Below are 10193 nucleotides of genomic sequence, written 5' to 3' on the forward strand. Positions count from 1 at the left end.
CAGATGGACGGATGGACAGATGGATGTGTGGATGGATGGATGGATGGATGGATGTGTGTATGGACAGATGGATGGATGGATATATGGATGGATGGAGGATGGATGGATAGATGTGTAGATGGACAGATGGATGGATGTGTGGATGATGGATGGATGGATGGATGTAAGAGTGGACAGCTGGATAGATGGATGAAAAGTGGTATGATAGGTGAAGAAGTGGATGAAGGATGGGTGGGTGAGTGCTTGGATGAAAGGATGGGCTGATGGATGGACGGATGGATGGAATGAATGAATATGAAGCATTGTAAAACAATACTAGGAAATGGGTAGCTTCCCTGGAGAGACCTTAGAGAATTTCACACAGTGAGAAGTAAACAGTTCTACATATTTTACAGCTACTAGCAATTCTGAAAAAAGGGCTGGTGATTTTAATTTACCATAGGACAAACACCCATGTCCCTTTCCTCTGCTACATATAAAATATTATTCTGATGGCTCAGAATGCATGCAAACACACACCAGAAGGGACACCATGCTGCTGTTTTATAATTTTAATTGAAGTGCATTAGCATCCATTGAAATCAGAAGATATAGACCAGAATGCATAACAGAAGTCTGTGTTGAACAGACACCTTAAGCCTTTGAACTACTGTCCAGAAACAGGAGTTCTCTTCCCCCACAGAAGCTGAACCAGACTCAAATATTCATTACCTGGACTCCTCCTCCTCAAGTATGTCAGACTCGGGCTCCCGCTTTTCGTAACCCAACACCACAGCACCCAGCACCCCTGGTCTTTCCCCAGAACAAGTTCATAGTGTTACTCTAATGGTTGACTACTATCCCAACTCAATCCCTATAAAGGCTGTATCTTCACTTAGCCCCAGAAGTATCATATGTGTGATCCCAACCATGACAGCAGACCATTAGCCACCCAGACATAAAGGAAACAACCCCTCTGTAACTCCCGTCTTACAAAAAAGCTCACACCACAACTACCATCATGCACTCCTCCAGATTCCCCTACCCAAGGGCTCACCTGCTTGACATGATGTCAAAGTAGTCAAACACACCCACCACGTTAGAGCATAGCCACCACGAGGTGGTCCCAACCTGTCTGTAGGAAACCCTTTGATGTTCCACAGTATGTGCATGATAGACAAACCATTCTAACTTGAAAAAACAAAAATCACATTTCCCTTTCTTCAGCATGGTGGTTCCCACTTTTAGGAGGTGGCCACGAGCTGTGACACTGAGAACTGTTCCAACATACTGCATAAATTCACAAAATTAGGATACTTCTGAAGATGAGGATTTCCTGTAGAATAAAGCATCCAGTCTCATAAAACTGAGAATTCTCTCCCAAACAGCAGCGTTGAAATGGTCTGAGGAACACGGTGACTTGACTCGTTATTTAGGACTGAGGTAGTGATATCCAGCAGAGCACAGTCAATTGTGATGGACGGCAAACAGATCCGCCTCTACACAAATACCCTCTCCAGATCCTGGTCATGTGAGTGAGGGGTCATTGGAACCACCCAGAGTAAGCCATTGGTTCTCTCCAACCAAGAAGGCATCCCATCTGCCATGGTGGCCAGAATCTCCCTTCCATGTTCCAACCAGCATTTCTCAAGTCGGGCATCCGCTAACAGCACTTGGCAGTCACACCAGGTTTTGCAGAAGAGAAACAACAGCTGTGTGTTGCTCAGACATGCTCCACAAAGTCTACACGAGAGTCACCCTCAAGATGTCTGAACGTCTACCTAGTCCCCAGGGAAAGGACTTTCCATCATCAAGGCTTCCTGAGGTCCTGAATACATATACTGGTGTCACTAGCTGAGGGGCAGAAGAGAATCTGCAGGGATGTCCAACCTTATGTGGGATAGAGATGGTAGCACTGCCCAAGGCACCATCTTGGAACTCCTTGAAGCAAGACCAGAGAGCATGAATAAGGGTCTACCAGAAGTTTATCCCATTTTCAGAGAAGGAATGACATCTCAGGGAAGCCAAGAAGGCATGGATAGCTTGGATCAGCAGAGCAGGAGGGTAGGGGGGGCTTTAAGCTGGGATTTTTATGGTCTACATTATTTTGTGAGGCACTCAAGTTGGTCAGCCATAAATAGAGGCACATGGTTGAACACCTGTTCCCTCCAAAGGGCCTGGAGGTGTCTGTGCTCGCGGGACCATGCAACAGAACACTGCCTAACCACACACAGCACAACATGACCCCTGGAGTTACTGCAGAAACCGGTCCAACTTCTCCTGGATGCGGGCGAACGCATCCTTCCCCATGTAATCGATGCGTCCCTCCTCCCATTTTCTCCTTTCTTCCTCGGGACTCAGCTCCTTGACCTTCTCTTCGATGGAAATCTCGAAAACAGACATGGCCAGGTCAACCTAGGGAGGACAAGCAGACAGAAGATGGTTTCTGGGGCCATCACAGGATAACAGAACATCCGGCTTAGCAAGCGGTTCTACAAAGGAATCCCAGTTCTTTGGAACACAATACATACTGAGATTCATACTCTTAGAAGATGCTTTCCCCGGCCACGTTTTGTGAAATCTTATAAAATACCAGTGTATCCATTTTACACACACACCTGTACCCATTTAATGCTTTGACATGCCTGAAATCTCAATGTTCTGTATCACCATATACAATCAAATTACATGACATCAGGAAAACGTTCGCCATATAAGAATAAAACCTACAGTAGTTTGGACAGCCTGCCCAAGCCATTTAAATAATAACCCGTGGTTTTCTGGTTATGAATGGCAGAGATTTTAATCTTCTTAAAGCCAAAATATGCGAGCATATATAAACACACACATGTGCAAATACACACACACACACACTCACACACACAGATGCTACAGGTGACACTCTCGGTGTTCCCCAGATGCTGTGTGTGTTGGTGGGATGATACCACGTGCCTGATGGTTACATCGGAATTTCGATGCCACTGGGAATATGGGACTTTCTACTCTGATTATTTGCAACAGTGTGTTTGAAGAGTCTGTACGAGTAATTTTCTACCCTTGTTCCCATTACGTTGTGTTCAAACACAGCCGTCCCATTGGCCAAGGAAATAGCAAGAGTTTAAAAAAAAAAAATTTAGAGTTAAAAAAAAAATGTTTAAAAAACATTGAGTTTAAAAGAAAAGAGTTTAAAAAAAATGTCTTCCATTAGACCTTAGTCCTTCTTTCCTTTAAGAGCCCTTGGATTCAGGCTCAGGGTACGTCTAGGAACTAAAACTTTCTGGAATCAACAGGACCCATAAACTCCTTTGATGTTTTGACACAGGATATTATACAAAATAGCGAGGGTCATCCATGGTAGAGTGGAGACACGCAACAGAGGAAACATCAACTCGCCCCCGTTACATGTACAAGTCACGGAGTGCCAGCCTCCTGGGTGCTTACAAGGTCCCCTCACCAGGAGGCATCCCCTGCAGACTCATCACCCCAGAAGGTGGGAGTGTTACCGGTGCCATTTTGCTGGGAGCCGCCCTGACAGTAGGGCTGGCACTAACCTATACAAGCCAGGCACAATCATGGATTCTTCCAAACCAGTGCTGGGTCTAACCCTACCCTCACTTCCTGCCTTCCCAGGTAGGCATCCCCATCTCCACCTCATGGATTAGGGAAGGTAATGAGCTCACCAACCATCCCAAAGCCACCACACCACATGGCTGAGCTGTTAAATGACATCTGCCCAGTAGCACATCCATACCATGTTACCCTCTAACCACAGAGTCTCAAAGTCCTACCGTAGGAGCTGGATATGTTCACCATGCCACCAGCAGCATTTCAGAGGAAACCCTATCATGGACACCTCTGAGATAAGTTCAAAATACTGCATTTGGCCTTTACTACATGGACAAAAGAAAAGGGAGACAAAGTATTTTCTCCACTTTCTAGCAATACCAGAAGTACTGCTTTTCTCCGGCAGTACCTTCTAGTCAAGGTGTCGTGCAAACTAAAATATGTATTATATAGTGGGCCATCTTGCAAATATTGCTATAAACTAAATATCTGTATCCCCCCAAAATTCATACCGATCCCCAACAAGATGGTATGAGGAGAGGAGCCTTTGGGTCATGAGGGTAGGGTAGAGACCCCATGAATGGGATCAGTGTCCTTATAAAAGGGACCCCAGAGAGCTCCCTCGACCCTTGCTCTGTGTGAGGACACAGCAACAAGATGGAGGTCTGTGAACCACGAAGCAGGTCTCAGCTTGACCTTGGACTTCAGGCCCCCAGAACTGTGAGACATAAATGTACCATGAGCATAAACACCTCAGGCTATAGTAGTCAGCTAATAGCCACTCAAACAGACCCATGTTCAATACTAGCTTTCATCAGAACCCAATGCCCAGCTCTAGAGCCATATTAACTATTGCGTAAAGACCAAAAGGTGTCATTCAATCACTGTTCGAAAAGGATTTGTTTTTTTTCAATTGCTTTCATTCAATGTATGCATGGAAAGAAGAAAACTTAAGACGGGGACATCTGTAAGAGGTGGGAAAGCATGGCATGCACCATTTGAGTCCAAATGTTCGCCCTCAGATTTTTCATCATTATCCTCTTCATTTGAGACATTGGCTCACTAAGCAATCATTCCAATGCTCGCCCACCATACGGAAGAACAGCAAAGCCCCAGACCGTCAATTAACTGTTGCAGAACAGTGTTTAAAGAGACAAAGGCCGTGATGATTCAGGACGGCAAAGAAAGTGACCAAGCACCCCAGGCAAATGCTGGAAAGGAGAAACAGATGAATCAGAGGCAATGAGAGAAGCAGGCAGGCTTAGTTCGACAACGTCAGGCTGGGCCTTGAGGTAGCAGTTGGTGCGTGAGGACTGCCGGCCCCAGTGATGGTGGGCAGCATCCAGCAGGAGGGCCTGGCAAGATAATTAGGGTACCACCTCCAAAGAATCCTGAGGAATGGGGTCCCCGGTGACATCCACAGGGGGCTCCTGGCTTGGTTCCAAGATTTCCACAGATGGGCCACCTTCCGCTTTATCCGCGGGCTGCTAGAAACATAACCATTCCATCGTTAGTCTGCAGACGGCTTCAGGCGACTACAGTTTTAACCACAAGGACTGAGAATTCCACAGGGGAGAAATGAGATCAAAGGAACGTGTCTTGTCGAATGGCCCTTTCCACAAAGACTAGAAAGGGGAGCTCCCCCCTCCCACCTTCTCCCCTCACACCCACCATTTCTCACACAAGATGAGAGGCTGGAAGTTTTTATGGGATGCACCAAAGGTAATTTTTCAGCCAAGGATTCAATGGCAATTCACCCCTGAATAATGTGGGGTTAAGTGTATTGACCCACACACGGTCGAAAATCCACATATAATTGTTGACTCTCCCGAAACTAAACCATAAATAGCCTAGTGTTGACCAAAAGCCTTACCAATAACATTAAAAAGTCAGTCAACAGATATTTTGCATATTCTATATATTTTCATAATCTATATATTATAGCCTGTATTCTTATAATAACGTAAGCTAGAGAAAAGAAAATGTGATCGAGTCAATCATAAGATGTGAAAACACATTTATAGGACCGTACTGTATTTATTGAAAAAAATGGGTGTATAAGTGGACCCATGCAGTTCAACCCTGTGTTGCTCAAGGGTTATAAACTATATCATTTATACCAAAGGTCCATGGAAGCATTTTACTAAGCTCGTGTCTCAATGAGCACAGCAGAGTCTGAGTTCAATCTTCTTATGAGGCACAGTAAGAAAAGTCCAGAATCCTGAGGGAAAATTTAGCAAAAACAGGGGTAGGACTCATAATCCTTCAACACTACTATTAAACATGGGTCCAAAATCCTACCAAAAAAAAAAAATTATTTTTAAGGAAGAATATATGTCCTGGTGATGTTACACCTTTGTCATTTCTAACTCTTCCTAAAGGAAAATGGACTAACCAAATGACCAACAGAAATTGAAACAGATACCCAGGTCCTATATAGACTGATTAATCACAAAATGTGTTTAAGGTTCAGAAAACCATTCAGAAAGATCAAGGATGAAGAAGAAAAAACATGGTGTGTCTTCTTTGGTATTCGATGGACAAAGACACACCAAGAGAACAACAGGAGGAGACACAGATGTGTGTAAGGAGTGTAAATGAGGTGTACCGAGGAGGTCTGGGTCTCTGAGGAGTCTGCACATTGGGGGGAGGGTGGCGACAATGGGTCACACCTCACTCCAGCGGATGTCTCAAGTTCAGGCCACCCTATCGTCTGTCATAAAGAAAGAAAGAAAAGGAAATTAGGACAAACGTCTTGCAAATATCTGAAAACACCCAATCTATTTTGTTTGCCTCCGCGATACAAAGCAGCGTGACAAGGAACCAGTGATGCCAGGTTCACCAATTCCTGCGTCTGCTCTTCTGTCCCCATCTTCCTTGTACCAAAGTGGAGCCACACGATGACTTCTCACCCACACCACTGGGATGCCATGTGAGTCACGTCCACTGACGCAGGATACTTTTATTACCTTCTTTACTCACAGGTCAGGTGAAGAACAAGTTCCATCCAACCTCTTTCAACTGGGCTTCCACAAGAAAACAAACCCTTCCAGAAAGCAACTCGACTGACTGTTTTCCCAGTGCCTCTAAGGATGGTCCACAGCTAAGATCATGCCAGGAGCAAAGGAGACAATATAATGCATGGTGTGCAATGACTGGCTTCAGCAGGAAGGCCTAACTTTCTTTCAGGGAGCCACAGTGGACAAGGAATTCCCTAGAAGAAGCTGGACCAGAACTCCAGGAGGATCCTGGACCCCCTGGTGACTGCCTGGAGCCCAACATGCCTTTGGCACCACAGCTTATTGGGACCCAGACATAGACTTTTACCTATTTGCGGCTATTTGTTATACAGCAAGCCTAAGCAATTCATGGTCAGGAAGCAAGTTTGTGCCCACAGCTGGGGGCCATAAATGGTCCAAAGGCTTCTGCAAGACTGTCTGTCACAGAGGCTAGAAAATACTGAGACACTTCCCAGCTGTCCCTGCAAACACACTGCAAAATCATGTGGGCGGGGTGGGTTGCACGTGTGATAGGAAAATAGTAAATGCATCTGGCAGCCCAGTCCTCTTTGAGGCAACCAAGAAGCTGTAGGAAGATTATGAGCAGACAGTTTAGCCACACAATGAAGCTGAGGAACCCATAAATGATGAGGGATTCAGGAGGGACCCTCGGAACACCACAGGCTTTCAGGACGGAATGCACTTAAAAAGGAAGACTGGAAATAGTGCAGCTCTTACAGACACAGAAGCCCAATTTCACACCAGCTCAACTTCTGACCGGGTGTGGGCAAACCACCTGTATGAAAACTTCCTGCCGGGAGGAGTGGGAAGAAAAGAAAAAAGAAAACAGGAGAAAAAAGCAATGCTTTCTGGATGATGATGGTAATATGACAGAACTCCCCGTGATCTCTGTAATTTTGCCATATGCAGTGTGTTGTGTGGTATCAAAAATCAACTAGCACAGAGCCACATGAGACCAAATGAATGAAGATCAAGAGGAAAAACAAAATCAAACCATAAGAACAGATCCACATGAAATCCAGATATAAGATTGATCAGACATGGACTATAACCAAGTACAAGAAACACTTTAAAGGGACAAGTTGGAGAATTTCAATGAAGTATGGAAACTGCCCTATTAAGTATTTGATGTTTATTGGGGTCAAAAACTCAATAAATGAAATTAAGTGTTCAGGATGTGTGTTTAACAACTGATTAAACGCCATTAAAGAGAAGGTCGGTTAACTGGAAAGTAGGCCAGTAGAAAGAAGCATGGAAAGACAGGTAGGAGGAGACTATAGAGAAGGGAGTCATGGATAGAGCAAATGTGGTAACAAGTCATACGGAAGATGTAATTGGGATTACAGAGTGTAGGAGAGTGTGGAGAGGGAAGGAGAGAAAGAGGGAGACAGAGAGAGAGAGAGAGAGAGAGTACGGGCAGAAGGAAAACAGGGTCAAGCTACAAACTCCCCGTAGAAAGAATATAAAGAATCAAAAACCCAGAGCCATAATTATAAAACAGATGACCAAAGCCCAAGACAGAAATCTTAAGAGCAGCCAGAGCAAAGAGACAAATGACCCTCAAACACATACACATGAGCCTGGAAGATTAATTTGCAGAGCAATAATGGCAGTCAGAAGATTAAGAAACATCATCCGAGTGCCCTCGTAAAAAGTACTACCAAGTGAGAATTCTACCTCCAGGAAAATATGGCCCCACATGAAGGTTAAATAAAGGAATTGTTGGATATACAAATGGAGGAGGGAGATTTTCAGCAGGAAACTTGAGTTAAAATAAATGATAAAGGAAGTTCTTTGGGGAGAAGACAGTGATTACTGATAGAATGAAATAGGGAATGAAAATAAAATGATATAGCTAAGGGAACTTGAACTTTATAAAATAGGTATACAATGAAAATAGACAAAAAGAGAACAAAATGTGGAGGGAAATGGACAGTTTGAAAGCCTTCTGGGGTTCTTCTATTCCCCAAAGCAGAAAAGTCCTAAGTATATTACATTATGTCCAAGTTAGGAATGAAATTTGAAATCTCCAAGTAATCACTTAAAAAATAATCAAAATAATGCAAAACTGACATGGAAATAGAGGTTACAATGGAAAAGTAAATACACACTAACCAATCCAAAGAAAGATTAAAAAGCGAGAGAAATATCTTTCAAATTGGTGATCATGAAAAGCAAACCAAGGAACAGATTTAAACAGAAATGTACTAGTAATTACATTAAATGTCAACAAACTACCCCCAGGTAAAAGGCAAAAAAGTATTCAGATAAAAAGAAGACAAAAACCTCATTCTGAACATCTTGAAGAGTTACATTTTAAACATAAGAACACAGAAAGGGGGGCGGGAAACATGCAGAAGACATACCATGTCAGTAGTAACCAAAACAAAGCTTTAAGTCAATAAATTTACGTAGAAATATCTCATAACAACAGGAAGAGAGGCCAAGAATATATAGTAACTTTAAATGTTTTGCTTTGTTCACAGCTTTTTTGCAGTGTCATTCCCACACTATCAATTGGACTAACCTGTACCTGTTGGCAAATTTTTGACACAATCAAAGAGAGTAAACACCTATCATCCCCAAAAGTTTCCACAATAATCTCTCTCTCCTTCCTCCACCATCCCCAGAGAATGGTCCCTGTACATTATTTTACATTTTTTAGAATTTTACAGAATGGAACCACATGGTATGTTTTATCTTTTGTCTGGCTTCTTCAACTCGGTATAGTTATCCTTTGCAACTTTGCTGCCTGGATCAAAAGTTCTTTTATCAAAGAGTCAACCCACCAAATGGGAGAAGATATTTGCAAATGACAGGACAGACCAAAGGCTGATATCCAGGATCTATAAAGAACTTCTCAAACTCAACACACACAAAACACATAATCATATCAAAAAATGGGCAGAAGACATGAACAGACACATCTCCAATGAAGACATACAAATGGCTATCAGACACATGAGAAAATGTTCGTCATCACTAGCCGTCAGGAAGATTCAAATTAAAACCACACTGAGATACCACCTTACACCAGTTAGAATGGCCAAAATTAGCAAGACAGGAAACAACGTGTGTTGGAGGGGATGTGGAGAAAGGGGAACCCTCTTTCACTGTTGGTGGGAATGCAAGTTGGTGCAGCCTCTTTGGAGAACAGTGTGGCGATTCCTCAAGAAATTAAAAATAGAGCTTCCCTATGACCCTGCCATTGCACTCCTGGGTATTTACCCCAAGGATACAGATGTCATGAAAAGAAAGGCCGTCTGTACTCCAGTGTTTATAGCAGCAATGGCCACGATCGCCAAACTGTGGAAAGAACCAAGATGCCTTTCAATGGATGAATGGATAAGGAAGATGTGGTCCATATACACTATGGAGTATGATGCCTCCATCAAAGGATGAATACCCAACTTTTGTAGCAACATGGACGGGACTGGAAGACATAATGCTGAGTGAAATCAGTCAAGCAGAGAGAGTCCATTATCACATGGTTTCACTTACTTGTGGAGCATAACAAATAGCATGGAGGACATGGGGAGATAGAGAGAAGGGAGTTGGGGGAAATTGGAAGGGGAGATGAACCATGAGAGACTGTGGACTCTGAAAAACAATCTGAGGGTTTTGAAGTGG

General features: G+C 43.5%; 1 protein-coding gene across 5 annotated transcripts in view; it reads right to left on the minus strand.

Annotated features, from left to right (window-relative positions):
* Positions 1 to 542: 542 nt before the first annotated feature.
* GYG2 (glycogenin 2) overlaps positions 543 to 10193 on the minus strand; it is a 36844-nt gene continuing 27193 nt past the window's right edge. For 3 of the 5 annotated variants that reach the window (XM_059385326.1, XM_059385327.1, XM_059385325.1), the window contains exons 9-11: positions 6152 to 6256; positions 4923 to 5030; positions 543 to 2394 (exon numbers count right to left, since the gene is read on the minus strand). In XM_059385326.1, the coding sequence (XP_059241309.1) occupies positions 2233 to 2394; positions 4923 to 5030; positions 6152 to 6256 (375 nt within the window). In that variant the 3' untranslated portion in view covers positions 543 to 2232. The remainder of the gene's footprint in view (positions 2395 to 4922; positions 5031 to 6151; positions 6257 to 10193) is intronic. The other 2 variants (XM_059385328.1, XM_059385329.1) reach the window with 2 other exon arrangements.

This window comes from Mustela nigripes, chromosome X (assembly GCF_022355385.1).
Source record: "Mustela nigripes isolate SB6536 chromosome X, MUSNIG.SB6536, whole genome shotgun sequence".
Classification (NCBI taxonomy): Eukaryota; Metazoa; Chordata; class Mammalia; order Carnivora; family Mustelidae; genus Mustela; species Mustela nigripes.